Here is a 19688-nt window from a genome sequence, read left to right on the forward strand (position 1 = left end):
GCCGGATCCGCCATAAAGAAAGCAAATGTTCAGTGCATCTCCCTCTTCCTGTCAGAGCTTATAGGGGAAGGAGGACCCCGCAATGTGGAGGCATATTGTATTACCATTACTTTTAGTGGCAAAAACTGCAGTTACTTTTGTACCAACCTACTACATGGTCTGGACAGCTAAATGTCATGTATTTTTCATGGCCCCTCCAGGTTTTGTCAGAGTCCTCTTGTTTGGCCTTCTAGGAAGGCTGTGAGACCCAGCTTTCTTCAACCAATCCAGGTGGAGGCCTCTGTCTTGAACGTTTCCAAGTGAGGTAAAACCCGCAGGCCCAGAGGCCCCTCTACTTCCTGTGTGGGGTTCAGAAACCCTCCTCCCCTCCCAGCCTCAGGTGCCTGCTTCAGAAAATGGTGAGTCTCTCTCTTATAAAGCCCTCCTTTTTCATTCTAGCATTGGGAACAATGGCCCCAGCGTCCTTATCTCTAGCAGATGTTTTGAAAAAGTCATCTGTTTTGCTTTTTTTCCAGAAGTAGTAAGTCTGCTGGCCTCCGCCATCTTAGTAAAGTAACTGTCCCATGAAAGAAAGATGCAGTCGGGCACTCGCTGGAGAGTTCTGGGCCTCTGCCTCTTATCAGGTGAGTAGGATGGAGTGGAAAGGGTGGTGTGTCTCCAGACCGCTGGAAGGCTTACAGCCTTACCTGGCACTGCCTAGTGGCACCAAGGAGCCTCATTTACCAGATGTAAGTAACTGTTTGTGCTGTGTTAGGGTGGGCGATTAGAGCTGGGTACTAAAGGAAAAGATAGGCCACAGGTGCCTGGGAGAGCGTTCAGGGAGCAGGCAAAGAAGAGCAGTTGGGGTGATCATAGCTATTATGAGCAGAGATGTCTCGCTACCTCTAAGAATGAGCTCATTCCGACTTACCCAGCCCTCCAGAACTAATCCAAAAGAGACTAGAAGAGCTAAGCTCCACTCCTTGTTTTGAGGAGACCAGATAGTTGTGCCCAAACCCTGCACAGGGCATATATAGCAATTCACTATCTTCGAGACCATAAAACGTCTCGTAATTTTTAGTCCTTTTCAAGGGACCAACAACTTTCAGTTTATTTCGTTTTTTTGAAGCAAGATGGATTATGAATTGATAAATAATCAAGAGCATTTATATATCTCATATGAGATAAATAATACCAAAAAAAGTTGCCATTTATTGAGTGTCAGATACTGTGTAAAGAAAAAATTATTTAGATGTGTTAACTGGTTTAATCCTACTTCTACCTGGGAAAGAAGGTGTTATATCCTCTTTTTAAAATTCTTTTTAATTTTGACTATATAAACTGATAAGTCCTCTCTACTTTACAGATTAAGAAATTGATACTCAAAAAAGTTAAATAACTTGTTTTAAACCACATAGTAAGTGCTAAAGCCAATCTGTGAGACCAGGACTGTTTGTACTCTAAATGGCTGCACCACATGAGGCAAAATGGCTCTTGATGGTTTTATTTCAAAGACCTAGAAAATGCTGTCACAGCTGGTGCTCCTGTCTCAGAGCCACAGCCATGATGTCTCCACTTCCTGCTTCATCTTGGGTTTCTCACGTCTTGAATGTGCACACAAATCACCTGGGGATCTTGTTAAAAATGCAGCTTCTGTTTCAAAAGACCCAGACTGGAAACGGAGATTCCGCATGTCTAGTACGCTCTTAAGTTTATTAATCTGCTACTGGTCCTAGGAACATATTGAGTATCGAGGGGCAGGATGTGACTCCTGTAGGGAGTGGCCAGGCATTTTCTTAGAGACCTGTATTATAAAGTATGCTTTTCCTTAAAAAAAAGAAGAAGGAGGAGGAGGAGGGGGAGGGCCAGGTGCAGTGGCTCACGCCTGTAATCCCAGCATTTTGGGAGACCAAAGTGGGAAGATCACTTGAGCTCAGGAGTTCAAGACCAGCCTGGGCAACATAGTGAAACCCCATCTCTACAAAAAATTAAAAATTAGCCAGGAATGGTGGCACACACCTATAGTCCCAGCTACTTGGGAGGCTGAGGCAGAAGGATCACTTGAGCCCAGGAGGTCGAGGCTGCAGTAAGCTATGATCAAGCCACTGCACTCCAGCCTGGAGTGTCTCAAAATAAATAAAAAAATAAATAAATAAATAAATAAATAAATAAATAAATAAGAGTGTATCAAAGACCCAATCACCTCTAGACATCTGGCATCATAGGAATGTGCCCAATCTGCTCTGGGGATAGGAAAGTGGGGATCCTGTCTCCCCCTGTGTGGAGGTTTCAGTAAAAGAAAGGCCTAGGTGTACAGAAGGCTTTCAGGCAATGCCAGGGAAACTGATCATTGTAATGAATCCAGGGTATTGCTGAGTGAGGGCATCCTGGAGGGCCCGGTGGAAATGTGGTCCGGCTCTTCAACACACAGGCCCTAGTTGATGAGTAATCAGGGTTTCAAATATTTCCATCTCTGTCTCAAGCAAAAAACAAATGGAAAAACTGAACCACCAGAAAAGCAGAGCCAGAGATGGAACAAGAATCCCCGTGTTTATACCCAACCAAGAGCATGTTTTTCTTCCACAGAGACCAATGTTCAAAATGGAGGCTTGGGGGCAAAATTCTTTTGCTATGTCTCTAGTCGTCCAAAAAATGGTCCTAACTTTTTCTGACTCCTGCTTGTCAAAAACTGTGGGCTCATAGTTAATGCTAGATGCTTCCTTCCTCTATTTCCTCCCAAATTTCCTGGGAACCCCTGGTCAATACCAGCAGTAAGTTCCACTGTTCTAGGGTGTAGAAATGGCTGTGACCCAGCAGCAGAAGGGAAGGACATCAGATGTCGTCAGTGGTCATACTGCAACACAGCCCTTTTTCTGTTTAGGAATGCAGGTACCCACAACATTTACTAACACTTTTTTTTTCTTATTTATTTTCTAGTTGGCGTTTGGGGGCAAGATGGTGAGATATGCTTTCTTTCTTTTTTATGAAATCATCCCATCATTCTTTGTAGTTATGAGTGGAGCTTTCTCTTAGGCCTCCCACAGAACTTCCACAGATGTCAGGGAAAGGAGTTTCTGCCATCTACCCCTTTGACTTTCCTCACAAGTCTGGAGATATTTCTAGCCCAGAAGAGGGAAGCAACACAGGCAGGAAATAATGAGTCTTAACTATACAAAAGAAAAATTGAAACTTAAATGAAGTTGAAAGCACTAACGGTTTTCATTTATTTGCATTTCATATTTGATGTGAGATTCTGCGGAGATATAGCCAGAATGCATGCACAGAGTTACTCTGGATAAGCTGCTGGGGCAACATTTGGATGTGTGTTCAGAGTCACATGTCTGAACGCTCTGAATACGTGTGTACGTGTTTATGCGAGTGCACATGCATATGAGTGTGCCTGGCGTGAACTTACTCTCTCAACCACAGCAATAGAGTCAGGAGTGTTCCAACATTGGAAGCCCCTCTATTCAATCAGCTCTTCCAAACTGAGTGAACCAATGTTGTATTTAATGGCAACCATGGCTGGACACCATGGCTCACACCTGTAATCCCAGCACTTTGGGAGGCCGAGGTGGGCCGATCACTTGAGGCCAGGAGTTCGAGATCAGCCTGGCCAACATGACGAAACCCCGTCTCTACTAAAAATACCAAAATTAGCCAGACATGGTGGTGCACGCCTGTAGTCCTAGCTACTCGACAGGCTGAGGCAGGAGAATCACTTGAATCCGGGAGGCAGAGGTTGTAGTGAGCCAAGATCACAACACTGCACTCTAGCCTGGGCGACAGATAGAGACTGTCTCAAAAATAAAATAAAGGCAATCACTATGCCAGCCTAGATTCCGCCGTGCTGCCTAATTTGTAGTGTCCTTAGGAGCCATTTTTGTAAATAGTCATCAGATAAGATGTAAGGCCCAAAACAGCTTTTTATATGCACTGAAGGAATTGAAAGATCCATTGTTTCCTAAGAGTTGAGGGAAGAGTCCCAACCCACGGGAGCAGGATCTGATCTTCATTGCCTATAGAAACATTACTAATGGCTTCTTACTGTTTCCTTTTCAGGTAATGAAGAAATGGGTAAGAGGATTTCCACTCTATCTAGCAAAAGTTTTCAAATGTGGAATGAAATGCTCACAGAGTACAATCACAGTAACAAATACTGAGAACTAAAACTATTAAAGGGAAAATACAAGTATCTTTCAATGGGATCTGTATGAAACATGCCTGTATTTGTTGCTAGCTGTCATGTCAGATTATAGCTGTGCATATATGTGTTTCTGATCATACACATATGGGTGTGGATTGGAGCTACCATGTGTTTTTGTATAAGCCATGAAATCTTTGAAGGCAGACAGAGACAGTGTCTCATTTACCTCGCCCAGTGTCTGGGACACAGTAGGTGCTCAATGAATATTTTTTGAATGAATAAATGAACAAACGTATGAACACGTTGCTAATTATCTCCCCTCAAGAAGCTGATGGTCTTGTGTGAGAGACAAATAATTGAAAATATAGTGAGTTGCATGTTATAATATGGGTAGATACAGATTAAAATGAAGTATAAAGAGGGGAGTGGTCAACTCTACCGAGTGTCGTTGGGAAAGGTTCCCTGGGGGAGGTGATCCTTGAGCTGAATTTTAAAGGATAAGCTTATGTTTTAGGGAAGAAAAATATTTTATGCAGAAGAGATAAAGCTGTATAGTATGACGGTGAGAGTCTAACTGAGCTAGACCAGAATGTTTGAATCTTGGCTCAACTCTCTACTAGCTGGGTGTGTTTGAGTAATTTACCTAACTTTTCTGTGCCATAGCATCATCATGGTATAATGGAAATAATAGTGCTACCTAACTTGTAGGGTTATGATGAGGACCAAATGAGTAATTTATTTAAGGCACTTAGAACATTATCTGACATAAAAAGCAGTAGGTGGGCCGGGCATGGTGGCTCACACCCATAATCCCAGCACTTTGGGAAGCCGAGGTGGGAGGATCACCTGAGATCAGGAGTTTGAGACCGGCCTGGCCAACAAGGTGAAACTCCATCTCTACTAAAAATACAAAAATTAGCCAGGTGTAGTGGCAGGTGCCTGTAATCTCAGCTACTCAGGAGGCTGAGGCATGAGAATTGCTTGAACCTGGGAGGCAGAGGTTGCAGTGAGCTGAGATTGTGCCATTGCACTCCAGCCTGGGCAACAGAGCGAGACTCTGTCTCAAAACAAACAAACAAACAGGCAGTAGGTGAATTTTAGCTATTAATACATGGAAAGCATGCTGACTATAGATGATAAGCATTAAAGTTTACTGAGCATGTATGTTTTAGGCATTGCTCTAAATATTTTACTTGAATTTCCTCATTTAATTCTTCTAACACCCCTACTGTACAGTTAAGGAAACAAAGGCTCAAATAAATACAAAAATAAATGAAATAAACAAAAATAAATAAACAGTCCAGTCCTGGAGATATAAATGCAGATTTAGGCCAAGTGCTGTGGTTCATGCCTATAATCCCGACACTTTGGGAGGCCAAGGCAGGAGGCTCGCTTGAGCTCAGAAGGTTGAGGCTGCATTGAGCAAAGATTGTGCCACTGTACTCCAGCCTCTGTGGCAGAGAAAGACCCTGTCTCTGAAAAAATTAATAAATAGAAATTTAAAAATAAAAAATTTTACTGCAGATTTATATGATACCAAATTTCATTTTCTTAACCATTATGAATACTGTCTCTGGATATGTATAACATCTTTGTGAGCACACATATCTTTTTTTCAACTTAACTTTCATTTTAAATTCAGGGGTACATGTGCAGGTTTGTTATATAGGTAAACTTGTGTCATGGGAGTTTGTTGTACAGATTATTTCATCACCCAGGCATTAAGCCTAGTACCCATTAGTTATTTTTCCTGATCCTCTCCCTCCTCCCACCCTCCACCTTCTGAGAGGTCCCAGTGTGTGTCATTTCCCTCTGTGTTCATGTGTTCTCATCATTTAGCTCCCACTTCTAAATTAGAACATGTGGTATTTGGTTTTCTGTCACTGTGTTAGTTTGCTAAAGATAATGGCCTCCAGTCCCATCCATGTTCCTGCAAAGGATGTGATCTCATTCTTTTTTATGGCTGCGTAGTATTCCATGGTGTATATGCAGCACATTTTCTTTATCTAGTCTACCATTGACAGGCATTTAGGTTGATTCCATGTCTTTGCTATTGTGAATAGTGCACAATGAATATATGTGGAGCACATTTCTGTCTAAGCATAGACATCTAGACCCTTGTGTGAGCATGAGTTAAATCTAAGCTCTGCTACTGAATTTGTGCCAATAAAAGTTGTGAGCAATTTTCTTTACATTTTTTTCAAACAAACACACCCAGCAGAGTATAATGTCTATGTACTTTATTTATGATTTCTAGTTCATTTAACATGTCTAAGAAACATCCGTGTTGAAAAATTATTTATAAACTAAAATAATATAAACTATCTACTGTCCTTATACTCAGCTCCCAATTATAAGCAGGTGGAAAAACCTGGAGAATGATTTGTTTATGTTCTGTGCAGTCTCTGTCAGAGGGCTGCCTGAGCAACTGGGTCAGAGTTCAGTTCTGTTCTGGGAGTAGCAGGACCTCAAGAAGGAAAGGAGGAAAGGAAGTAACATTTTCTTGAGCACCTGCTATGTGTCATCCACTTTCACCTTCATAATCCATTTAATTTTTGCAAAAACTTTGTGAGGTTGGTGTTTTATCTCCATTTCCCTGATAAAGAAGTTGAGGTTCAGCAAAGTTAAATGACTTGCCCTTGGTCACACAGACTAGGGCAGATCTAGGATTCAAACACAGGGCTTCTGACTCTTGAGTCCAGAGCTCTGTCCCTGAGAGCGGCACCACCGCCTCTCCTCTCTTCCAGCTGTCATGTCCAGGCTGTAGCAGAACCCAGTGTTCCAGCCACAAGTTTTCCAGGAAATAAGAAAGGACTCCTAGCTCCACCTCCCAGGGCAAAAATGGCTGCTGTGGGAAATGTGGCTGGACCTACGAATGGCATTACTGGTTTATTAGTTGATTTCAATTGTCCACACTAATGGGCCTCCCTCTAACAAAAATAATTGAGAGCTGATTATGCTCAGATATAATGTAAAGTGAAGCCACTTTTTATTGGAAGAAGCATTCCCTCAAAACGTGTAGAGTATTTCACATTATTTAAAGGCAAATAGAGAGAAAATTATATGGAATAAGAAGAAAGATGTTTCTTCTCTATTATGAGGGACTCAGTTCTGAGAAAGAATTTCTGAATTGTAAGAAATAGGTAAGTCCATGAATCAGTGATTCAGTGGTGTGGAGAGCTTTATTTCTGAGAAGGCCAGTAGCGCTCCCTTCTGACAAGAAAATCTAAGACCTGGATGACAGATGACGTCCTGCATTTGGTTGGTTCTTTTGTCATTCATATCTATCTGTAATACAGTTCTGGCTAATGTAAGAGGATAAGCTTGAAGACCTCTGGAATTTTTCGGCTTTAGGACTTTAAGGCTTTCTGAGCTTCAGTAGATCTGGATCTAGGAGCTCATGCTGGTATATTCTGAATCCAATGTATCTGAGTTACATCTGTGAGCTACTTAATAAATATATCTATGAGCTACATCTCATAGGCTAAGCATGAACCTCACCTCCAAGACTCGGGGCTCCTAAGTGGATGAGACCCTCTTTGGGAAGTCTTCTGGGGAGTGTGTAATTCCACTAGAAAAATTTTACCTACAATTTAAACTTAAACCAAGATATTTTCTTACTGCTGTTTCCTTTTTTCATTTTCAGGTGGTATTACACAGACACGTGAGTTTATTGGTCTTTTATTTATGCCCTGTCTGAGGATGCAGATTGGTGGGTAGATGAGAAGGAACTGATTGAGAGAGATTAACCCCAAGAACTGAGATCTTCCCAGCATTGCATTCTCAACCCCATTTTAGAAAGGTTCCAAATAAGGACTTCTGTGGGTTTTTCTTTACATCCATCTTACCCTTCCCAAGTCTCCATGTCCCTGCGTAAACCCTAAAGCCACCTCTCAAAAGGTTCTCTGGTTCCCTTCAAGGTTCTCTAGTTCCCTTCATTCCACATATCTCCTCTTCCACACCCTCTAGCCAGCAGAGCTCCCTTCTGACAAGCAAATCTAAGACCTAGATGACAGATGACTTCCTGCATTTGGGTGGTTCTTTTGTCACTAATTTGCCTTTTCTAAAATTGTCCTGGTTTCTTCTGCCAATTTCCCTTATTTCTCCCCAGCATATAAAGTCTCCATCTCTGGAACCACAGTAATACTAACATGCCCTCAGTATCCTGGATCTGAAATACTATGGCAACACAATGATAAAAACATAGAAAGTGATGAGGATCACCTGTCACTGACGGGATTTTCAGAATTGGAGCAAAGTGGTTATTATGTCTGCTACCCCAAAGGAAGCAAACCAGAAGATGCGAGCTTTTATCTCTACCTGAGGGCGAGAGGTAATCCAGGTCTCCAGAACAGGCACCACTGGCTCTTTAGGGAGGACCATTCAAAAGGGCATTCTCAATGATTTCCCCTAACCCAGCTCACAGTGCCCAGGCGTCTTTGCGCTTCCTCCCACACTCAATCCCGAGACTCTCTGGTACCACACAGCATCAGTGTTTCCTGGAATATAGATTAAACACCAATATGAGGCCTCTGGGTAACCCCAGTGTGTGCGAGATCTAAAATAGCAACTCCCTAAGAGACAGGACTGCGTCACACCCAGGTTCATGGCACACCAACATGAGCATGCCATGTTGTGGCACATGGAACCTCCAGAGATAAATTTTTCAGAAAGGTTTGCAAAAAAGACTCAAGGCCACTATAGTAAAATGGCATAAGCTAAGGTATAATAATAAAATAATAACAATACTTAACATTTATTGAGTGCTTATTAAGTCTCAAGCACTCTCTGTACCCAACACTTATCAAGGATTTTTTTCATGTAATCCTCTCAACAACCATATGGGTTAAGTACAATTTTATTCCCATGAGTAAAGGGATGAGGAAACAGAGGGTTTGTGAGTTGAAAACACATTTCACGCTTCTCACAGTTAGTGAGTAGAAAACACATTTCACGCTTCTCACAGCTAGTGAGTAATAAAGCTGGGACTCAAACCCAGGGCTGTTTGACTCCAGTGCCTCTACCCATGGCCACCACTCTTTGCTTGTCAATGTTGTTCTAAACATATTGAAGGGGTGGCTCTGGCCTTGGCAAGCGTGTGAGTAGTAAGGGGAGAATGGCCTTCGTGCACTCCCTCCTCACCTCCAACGCCTTGTGTTTTCCTTGCTTAGTGATTTCCCCTCTCCCCACCCCACCCCCGACAGTGTGTGAGAACTGCATGGAGATGGATGTGATGTCAGTGGCCACAATTGTCATAGTGGACATCTGCATCACTGGGGGCTTGCTGCTGCTGGTTTACTACTGGAGCAAGAATCGAAAGGCCAAGGCCAAGCCTGTGACACGAGGAGCGGGTGCTGGCGGCAGGCAAAGGGGTAAGGCTGTGGAGTCCAGTCAGTGGAGATTCCTGCCAAGGGGGACGACCAGCCTGGGCCAGGGTGGGTGGCAAGTCCACAGCTAGGTCAGAACAGCTTCTCTAGAGCTTCTATGCACAGCTTCTATTACTGTGATGACAAGATCTCAACAGAGGGTTTCAAATCTCACATCACTCCCCCCCTTCCCATCCTAGAAAAGTGCAGAAAAGTTTATGAACATGATGGGCTTCCTCACATGCCTGTCAATGCCTGCAGTCATCCGATTCCACCCCTAAGCTGTGGGAAGAGAGACTTTGATATATTAGCTCCTGCCTTTTCCTTTCCCTTCCCCCATGGAGAGAAACAATGGGAGGATCTTGAGCTGAGGAAAGTCACAAAATGATGAGAAGAGTGTAGGGTCCTTAGAGATGAACGAAAGAAAAAAAAAAGAGAAAGGATGTCTGAACAGAAAAGGGAGTGGTAGAGGAGAGAACAATGGGGTTTGCCATTCTCTATCTGGGTCTCACTGGCACAGACAGTGCTGCAAGATTGGTTCCCTCATGGGAATGAAACGTTTCCCCTCCTTCCTCCGCAGGACAAAACAAGGAGAGGCCACCACCTGTTCCCAACCCAGACTATGAGGTAACGTGGGATAGAAATGGGCCAGGATGTTGGGGGGGATGTTCCTCCAGAGGGGAAGGGAACAGATGGGATGGCCCATCTTGTCTGCCAGATGCCTCAAAGCCCCTCACTCAGGGCTTCCATGACAACCCTCTATGTGCCACCTCTGCCTTCTTCATGGTAAAACAGGACTGTCTCAAAGGCTGCATGGCTTCCACAATCATGGAGAGGTGGAAGCTTGCGGAAGACATACTCCTCTTTCTCTGGCTTATTCATTGACCGGGATACAGCCATGGAGAATATCATATATGCAAATTCTAACACAATAAATTCAGGGCTGATATTCCACCAGCATGCACCAGTATAGCGAGTTATTGAAATATTAAAATTATATAAATATTATATAAAAGTTATTGAAATATTAAAATACTTCATTGGAAAATAGCCCCAAACTTTGCTCACCCCAACCCACCCTTACACACACACACACACATACACACGTGACCAGACATCCCAGTCCCTCCCCTACCAGGTTGCCTCTTGAGTTGGAGTAACAAAGAGTTAATGCCTGGCATGGCAGAGGATCACCAGGATTGTTCTAGTTGATTGGTATGTGTGCACTACTAGTTGTTAAATATTTTCACTATCACACCTGGATATACTCAACAAATATTTGTTGAGCACCAGCCAAGCACGTAGTGTTTACTTTAGCTTAAGTGAATTATTTAGCCCTGACAGAAGCCCTGGAAGGTGGGTCTTTATGTTCCTATTTTTGAGATGGGAAAGCTGAGGCTCACGGAAGGAGGTGACCAGCTCAAGTCTCCTACCGTCCATGCCAAATTAGAATTCCAGCCTGCCTCCTGACTTCAAGTCCAAAGTTTTTCCCACGCACTAAAGCTAGATCTTCAGTGTCCTTTCTTAGGAGGTACTTCCTCCCGCACCACTGACCACCCCCTCTCTATTTCACCCTCAGCCCATCCGGAAAGGCCAGCAGGACCTGTATTCTGGCCTGAATCAGAGACGCATCTGATCCTCTGGAGAACACTGCCTCCCGCTGGCCCAGGTCTCCTCTCCAGTCCCCCTGCGACTCCCTGTTTCCTGGGCTAGTCTTGGACCCCACGAGAGAATCATTCCTCCGCCTCATGGTGAACTCGCGCCCTCCAGCCTGATCCCCAGCTCCCTCCTTCCTGCCTTCTCTGCTGGTACCCAGTCCTAAAACATTGCTGCTTCCTCTTCCTTTGAAGCATCATCAGTAGTCACACCCTCACAGCTGGCCTGCCCTCTTGCCAGGATTATTTATTTGTGCTATTCACTCCCTTCCCTTTGGATGTAACTTCTCCGTTCAGTTCCCTCCTTTTCTTGCATGTAAGTTGTCCCCCATCCCAAACTATTCCATCTACTTTTCTATCGCCGTCCCCTTTTGCAACCCTCTCTGGGGATGGACTGGGTAAATGTTGACAGAGGCCCTGCCCTGTTCACAGATCCTGGCCCTGAGCCAGCCCTGTGCTCCTCCCTCCCCCGACACTCCCTACCAACCCCCTAATCCCCTACTCCCTCCCCCAACTCCGTCTCCCGTCTCCACTGTAGGCCACTGGATGGCCATTTGCATCTCCGTAAATGTGCTCTGCTCCTCAGCTGAGAGAGAAAAAAATAAATTGTATTTGGCTGCAAGAGTTGCTGTCCCTGTTTTCTGAGAGACCCTCAGAGGCTGCCTTAACTCCCAAGACCATTCAGGTTCTCACTACCTTTGACTAAATTCTCAGCTATGACCCCAGATGCGAGCACTCTCTGTTTCCACAGCTGGTAGGGCCGTTACCTGAAGCTCTCTTTAGAGAGGGCATAAGGGAATAAGAAAAAAGAGAGAGAGAGAGTGAAGGGAGGGGAAAGAAAAGAAAAAGAGAGAGAGAAAGAAAAATAAAAGGAAAGGGAAAGAAGGGAGGGATTGAGGAAGGGAAGAAAGAAAGAGGATGGGAGGGAGAGAAAGAAAGAAAGTTTCACCAACTTCTCTTGGAGGAAAACATCAAACGTGGCAGAGAAAGACTGATGGGTCCCTGATGGAGTGGTTGGTAGAAAATGAGCAAGACAGAAACAGGCCTTGAAAGACAGATGAAGGTACGGAAGAGGACGGTGGCGGTGGAAGCCGGGCTTGGGGATGGGACACAGATTTCCACAAGCTGCCAGGAAAAGCTGCGAGCCAGGGCTGGGGAAGTGAAGGAGGGAGGTGTCTCAAGCAGGCACACCCCCACCCTGAGACAGCAGCCTGCAGCCAGACGCGGGCTGTGGTTAAGCAGTGCAGGATGTGGGCTGCACTGCTAAGCATGGCTTCTGGGAGTGAGGGTGGGAGAGGTACAGCAGCAGCTGGGCGGAGGCCAGTGTGAGAGCGCTTTGTTCTCAGTCTCCCACAGCACACTCTGCTTGCAGAGAGAGAGGGCTGGAGCATCCAGAAACTGTCCTAATCCAGCTCAAACCAGCGGGCTCTCTTCTCTCCCTCTCCGCACTAAGAAATCGCCCTGCTGATTTATGAGTGCGACCACCACTAAAAAGGCCGTTCATGACCAGCAGCCTCCACACACTGTTCCCCCTCAGCCTTGGGCTGTAGCTACAGCTTCTATTTGTTTTTGTTCGCTGTTGAAGAGTCACTTCCTTCACTCTAAGCATCAACACTTAGGCTCAGAAGATGCCTCCATGATGTTGTCCATCACTAGCTGCTGGATGGCAGTTTTGTCCCAAGTATACTTGATTGTGCCCTGTCAAGGGGAGGCATGGCTCAGTGTAATACAGGCAATAACAGCTAACATGTATTGAGCATTTACTCAATACATGCTTCAGAAATTGTACGTAGCACTTTACCTGCATTATCTCATTTAATCTTTATGTTGACACAGGAAGTTAGATGTCATCCTCATTTTACAAACGAGAATACTGAAGCTCAGAGAGGTCAAGTCATTGCCCAAGTCACAGATGGGGTGGGGCAGAGCTGGAACTAGCAGCCAATTCTAATGGTCAGAGCACCTACTCATTACTGACTGTGATCATAAAGAATGTTCCCCGTTGTCACACACCGGGGCCTGTCGGGGGTGTGGGGGCCAAGGGCAGGAAGAGCATTAGGACAAATACCCAATGCATGAGGGGCTTAAAACCTAGATGATGGGTTGATAGGTGCAGCAGATCACCATGGCACATGTATACCTATGTAACAAACCTGCACATTCTGCATATGCATCCCAGAACTTAAAGTAAAATTTAAAAATAAAAATTTTAAAAAAGAATGTGTCGGGCAAGGTGGCTTACGCCTGTAATCCTAGCACTATGGGAGGCTGAGGCAGGCGGATCATGAGGTCAGGAGTTCGAGACCAGCCTGGCCAACATAGTGAAACACTGTCTCTACTAAAAATACAAAAAATTAGCCAGGCATGGTGGTGGGTGCCTATAATCCCAGCTATTTGGGAGGCTGAGGCAGAAGAATCACTTGAACCCAGGAGGCAGAAGTTGCAGCAAGTGGAGATCATGCCATTGCACTCCAGCCCAGGCAACAGTGCAAAACTCCGTCTCAAAAAAAAAAAAAAAGAATGTTTCTCATTGTCCTGACTTAAAAGCTCTGTATTTAATTGTTTATGCATTCCTTCAATGAGTGCTTTTCTAATCACTCATGTGGCTATCAGCACTATGCTAACTGCTAAGAGGATATCAATAAACAGTTCTTGTCTTCAAGGAGCTTGCAATTATATAAAAGCGGTCAAACATGCAAAAAGTTAAACAGCAACACAAGAACACATGATGTGATTAAGCACTCATGCGTGTTACAGACAGTGTTGCAGGTGTTCAGAGGCAGAGAAAGCTCCATGGAGGAAAGACTTTATCTAGGCCTTGAAAGGAAGGATGAATAGAACTTGGAGAAAAAGAAGGCACTCCAGGCCAGGCCGGTGGCTCACACCTGTAATCTCAGCACTTTGGGAGGCCAAGGCAGGTGGATCATGAGGTCAGGAGTTCAAGACCAGCCTGATCAACATAGTGAAAACTCGTTTCTACTAAAAATACAAAAATTGGCCGGGCATGGTGGCATATGCCTGTAGTCCCAGTTACTTGGGAGGCTGAGGCAGGAGAATTGCTTGAACCCGGGAGGCGGGGGTTGTGTGGGTAAGCCAAGATTGTGCCACTGCACTCCAGCCTGGGCAACAGAGAGAGACTCCATCTTCAAAAAAAAAAGAAGAAGGCACTCCAGATTGCAGAGAAGGTTATGAACAAAGACTTCCAGGCAACTAGCTCTGCGCTAGAGAAGCAAATCGACTTAAGGAAAGAAGAAGGAAAGTGGCTATTTGAGGACACATACTATGCTCAGGTCCTTTCTCAAGTTCTAGCCGTGACTTACTTACTCACTCCTTAATGTAGCATGCAAAGTAGGTATTATTTTATCAGTTTCGCAAAAGAGAAAACTGACTTTCAGCAATACTAGGTAACTTCCTTAAGGTCCCACAGCAAGGAAGTGAAGGCCCTGGAACCTAAACCCAGGTCCTCTGGCACACTCTCCCACAAATGTCTGATTCTGCTTTGCGGAAATACAGTGAGTATGGCAGGTCCCCAAACTACATCCTAGGACCTTGTGGTTCCTGGCTGTGCCTGGCCACATCAAAGCAGGGAGGCTGACAATCTCTGTCCCTTCCTGGCTCCCTCTTCCACTCCCCTGAGTGGTTGGGCCACACTTTCAGTGCTCCTGTCAAAAGGCCACCCAATCCCTGCTCTCCTCACTGTGAGCAGCTGAGGGCAACTCCAGCTTCATGGAGAACAGAGAACAGGCCCGCGGGGCCTGCAGCCAACCCCTTACCTACTCCCTCACCTGCTTCCTCACCTGCCGTTCCTGCCCCAAGGATGGTACTTTTCCCACTCACCTAAAACCTTGATAGCCTCCCCTTTCTTCTGCTCCAGTGTCTCATGACATCACCTCTCCCTCTCCCCAGTATTACCCAACTGTCCCCTTTAACTTGATCTTTCCCCTCCACTGCATGCTCACATCTCTCCCCTGCTAAGATAAGCTCTCCCTTGACTCTGCATGCCTCCTGCCCAGATACTTCCCTTTCTCTCTCTGCCTTTTTAAGTCCCAAAGAGAAGTCTACTAGGCCAACTTCCTCATTTCCCTCCAATCCTCAGCCCTCTACAGTCAGGCTTCCTCCTCTACCACTCCAGAAACTCTCAAAAACATCACAGTGCCCTCCTTGCCAAATCAAAGAAGCACTCCATGAGCCTTTCAAGAGCAGACCTCTTGGAGGTGTGTGAAAGATTGACTGCTCACTTCCTTGGCTTCCATGACATCCTCTGCCCCTCCTTACCTCTCTTGAAATTCCTCCTTCACCTGCTCCTTAAACACTGGTGTTTCTCGAGGTTCTGTTCTCATTCCAATACCCTTCACACTTCACCTATTTTTCTTACTTTCCCATATCTCTATCCCCAGACCTGACCAGATCAGATATCCTCTTAGGCTTTAGACATATTCTGGACGTATCCATTTGGGAGCCCACAGACTTCACAGACATTTCAAATTGGAGATGTTCAAAACCGAAGTCACCATTCCACTCCCCACTCACCCCCAATCCCTCAAACCATCTCCTTAACCTGCATGTCCTTCCCCAGCGAAGGGTACCACCATCCACACAGTGCTACGGGATTGGAAACCCTGGAATTGGCCTGGATGCCTCCTGCACCCTCATTTTCCACATCCAAATGGCACTCCCTAAATAGCTCTTCAAACTGATTTCTCTCTGTTTCTGCCTCCAGAATTACATGTGCCATATCACTTCCTGCTTGAAGCTCTTCAAGGATGCATTACCTCATACAGAAAAAGCCCATACCCCCTACTTAGTCTTACACTCCAGGTCTTCTGCCTTTGGACCCTTACCACCTCTCCCTTATTTCTAACACTCTGCAACTTGAACTTCATGCTCTAGTAAAACTAAACCTCTTGAAATTCTCCCTGCTCTCCACCTCCGTGGTGTCTCTCCCCATCTTTGCTCATGCTTTCTTCTCTGCCTAGACTGTTCTTTCCTTGCCTCCACTTTTCTTTTCTTTTTCTTTTTCTTTTTTTTTTTTTTTTTTTTTAGTTAAGCAGACTTTATTTGAGCAAAGAAAATTTATGAATCGGGCAGCATCCTGAACCAGTAAAGGTTCAGAGTGCTCCACCCAGCAACATGGGCAGGCCAAATTTATCAGAAGTAACACACAGAAACAGTTTGATGGGGTACAGTTCAGTATTTGCCTTATATGGACGTGGTCTGATCAGCCTGTGACTGGTTAAAGCACAGTGGCTGTGACTTGCTGAGATTCAACTGTTTGTTACAAGAATATAGTCTCAGTTGGGAGGCAGTTTACTTAAATACTAAGTTAGGTTGCAGTTCAACAGATATGCCAGCAGCTTTGGGCCAAATTTAATTTAAACATTTCTGCCTTTTGGTCAGCGTCTCAATTTTGAGAGATTGACCGGAACCTTGGCCCCTGACCCCATTTTCTGTCACCATCATAATGGACTTGTTTTGTTTCAATATTGAATTCACAGTTCACAACTCCATCTTAGTTGGATGATTCTTTATGCTTTCTTCATGTTTTTGTTATTCTAACCCTAATAGACCATTTGATGTATAAAGAATGGCTGCATAGGAGCACTTAAGACTTCCCAGGGGAAGCAACACATCAGAGAGACAATTATTGTTTTTTTTTTTTTAATTTTTAAGATGGAGTCTCACTCTGTCACCCAGGCTGGAGTGCAGTGGCACAATCTTGGCTCCCTGCAACCTCCACCTCCTGGGTTCAAGCAATTCTCCTGCCTCAACCTCCTAAGTAGCTGGGATTACAGGCACCCGCCACCACAACCAGCTAATTTTTGTATTTTTAGTAGAGATGGGGTTTCATCATGTTGGCCAATCTGATCTTGAACTCTAGTCCTCAAGTGATCTGCCTGCCTCGGCCTCCCAAAGTGCTGGAATTACAGGTGTGAGCCACTGCGCCTGGCCAGGGAGACTATTATGATGACTATGAGTGGACAATGCCAAGAAACTGAAGTACACTCCTTATCAGCAGTTTCCACAAACAACTAGTCAAAATCAAACAACTCAAAGTCTGTGCAATAAAGATAGTTCAGTAGCATTTGAGTCCAGCTGGTCAGTCTTGGTTCAGGAGATGATAGTGATTAGGGCCACAGTTCACTACAAAAAGACCTGATTTAAACTCACTCCATTAAATGAGAGAGCTATATTAGAGACGTCTCAGAGACCTCCACCCAGCAACAGTGGACAAGCAGTGTTTATAAACAGAAAAAGGAAGAGTGGCATTGAATATAGCCTGATCAGTTACAGGTCACCCTTTGCCTAATTTAGACACATCTGATCAGTCTGCAGTCTGCAGTCTGCCCCTGGCTGAAAGCTGGCTGCTATGGTTGGAGGAGACTTCCTTTCTTCTTACAAAAATATGCTCTCAGGTCAGGTTGTAGTTTGTTTACATATTAAATGGGGTTACATCCCAGTCAAATCCTCCCTACAAAGTATCCCCTATTCTGACCTCTATCACCATAGACTAGTTTTTCTGGTTTTTCAACTTTAAATAAATGGAATCACACAATAAAAAAAGAGAAGAAGAAGAAGAGAAAAAAGGAGGTTGCAGTTCACTGAACTGCAGCATTTTGGAACAAATTTCTTTTTTTTTTTTTTTTGACATGGTCTTGCTCTGTCACCCAGGCTGGAGGAGTGCAGTGGCACAGTCTCGGCTCATTGCAACCTCCACCTCCTGGGTTCAAGTGATTCTCCCTCCTCAGCCTCCCAAGTAGCTAGGACTGCAGGCACCCGCCACCATGCCCAGCTAATTTTTGTATTTTTACTAGAGGCAGGGTTTCACCATGTTGGCCAGGCTGCTCTCGAACTCCCAACCTCAGATGATCTGCCCACCTCAGCCTCCCAAAGTGCTGGGATTACAGGCGTGAGCCACCGCATCCAGCCTGGAACACATTTAATTTAATTTAGCAGAACTTACTCCCTGTGCCCAGAGGAGGTAGAGGCAAGAGTTGCTTCCCATGACGAGTGCACCTGATGAGAAGGCAGCTCCAGATGACTCAAAGGAAAACCAAGAATCAGGAGAGAAAGAAAAGCGCGGTTCTTGCCTGCTTCAGGGAAGGACCCCAAACTCCTGGTTAATAGTAGGGACCTGCTTCCCCGTGCACCCCAGCTCCCTCTCCACAGTGCAGTCACCTCCTAGGCCTGGCGACCACAACTTGGGGCCTCCTCTAAGGCCCAGAGTTTCCGAAGTCAGACGACGCCCAGCTGCAGTGGTTTGGGCCTTGTGACAGCACCAGATCCAGGGCGAGGTCAAGCTGCTGGTCCTCAGAGTACACGGGCCAGTAGCCCTGCAGCTGCAGTGCGCCACCGCACACCTCCTGCACATGCAAAGGGCAGCAGGTGGCAAAGACCTTGGTGAAGGGCAGCGCGTGGTGCCGGGCCTGGGAGACATTGAGCTCATTCCTAGACAAAGTCTAGAAGGCCTCAAGTGGCCAGCCGATCCCTGATCCATGGGTGATGTTGTGGATCCAAGCCTCGAGCTGCGGCATGACTCACCTTGCCTCCACTTCTCACATGACTTCTATTCATGCATCAAAACTAAACAGATGATGATTTTCTCCAGGAAGCTTTCAAAATTCCTCCCAGATGAGGTTAAAGCCGCTACTCCTTGGTACCAAACAACTCTATAACTCTATAACTCTGTCATATTCCTACCATCATATTAGATGTATCTGTATGTTTAATGAAAGGATGGATGATAAATGGATGGGTGGGTGGGTGAATGGATGGATGGATGATGGGTGGATGAGTGGATGAATAGATGATAGATGGATGAATTTTTTCACTACTAGATATGAGGACAGAATCTGTATTTTTCTTTGATATAACAGCTCCTACATAGTTCACAGCCTAGTTCATAATATGTCCTCAATAAATGTTGACATGAACTGACCTTGAAGATGATGCTGATGGAAATTTCAGAGAAGGCCAATAAGATACCAGTGGGAAATCCAGATATTACTAACATAGATAGAAAAATAATCAAAATGAACATACTAAAAACTTGCAAGCACAGCGTCCCTACTCAAAGGAACTTGCTATTCCTCCAACTCTTTGGCTTGGATTGATGTCTAGGAACAGCCAGCTAAAATCAACCTCATCCTAGGCAAAGATACTTTCGTTGGCAGTAGGGTATAAGAGAAAAAGTTTGGTGTGGAATGAGAAAAGGTAAGAGCTTTCTTTACTGGGCGAACCCATAGCTATAGATTATTCAGAAAGGGAAGCTGTCTAAAAACCAAGAGTCCCTTTTCAGATATGTCGACTCTTAGTTCCTTCAGACATCCCTGGTACAAGTCTTGGCCCCATCCCAGAGCTGGGACATGATTAGGAGACAGAGATCTGCCCCCCTGGCATTTGCCCATTCCCTGGTCCTGTAAAGTACAAGCAACTAGATATAATGACAAAAATATTTCGCAACTTTTTCCAATGAGTTCTCCAGCTGTTTAACCCTGAGCACTTGTTTTGTTTAAGAATATCTCAAAATGGAAGAATTGGAGG

At 44.9% G+C, this 19688-nt stretch overlaps 1 protein-coding gene across 1 annotated transcript; it reads left to right on the plus strand.

Moving 5' to 3' along the window:
- The first annotated feature begins 276 nt into the window (after nt 1-276).
- On the plus strand, nt 277-11769 carry LOC100440004 (T-cell surface glycoprotein CD3 epsilon chain). The gene is made up of 9 exons (XM_002822548.4): nt 277-398; nt 516-623; nt 2917-2937; nt 4042-4056; nt 7773-7790; nt 8238-8459; nt 9331-9498; nt 10073-10119; nt 11072-11769. The coding sequence occupies exons 2-9, from the start codon at nt 575-577 to the stop codon at nt 11126-11128; spliced, it is 597 nt and encodes a 198-aa protein (XP_002822594.1). The 5' UTR covers nt 277-398; nt 516-574; the 3' UTR covers nt 11129-11769.
- The last annotated feature ends 7919 nt before the right edge of the window (nt 11770-19688 follow it).

This window comes from Pongo abelii, chromosome 9 (assembly GCF_028885655.2).
Source record: "Pongo abelii isolate AG06213 chromosome 9, NHGRI_mPonAbe1-v2.0_pri, whole genome shotgun sequence".
Classification (NCBI taxonomy): Eukaryota; Metazoa; Chordata; class Mammalia; order Primates; family Hominidae; genus Pongo; species Pongo abelii.

What these genes read in the sequence shown, in the direction of transcription:
- LOC100440004 (XM_002822548.4), top strand. Translation starts at nt 575, where the DNA reads ATGCAGTCGGGCACTCGCTGGAGAGTTCTGGGCCTCTGCCTCTTATCA. An exon ending in GGGCCTCTGCCTCTTATCAG is followed by an intron (nt 624 to 2,916) that starts GTGAGTAGGATG and finishes TTTATTTTCTAG; the next exon opens with TTGGCGTTTGGGGGCAAGAT. An exon ending in TCTCTACCTGAGGGCGAGAG is followed by an intron (nt 8,460 to 9,330) that starts GTAATCCAGGTC and finishes CACCCCCGACAG; the next exon opens with TGTGTGAGAACTGCATGGAG.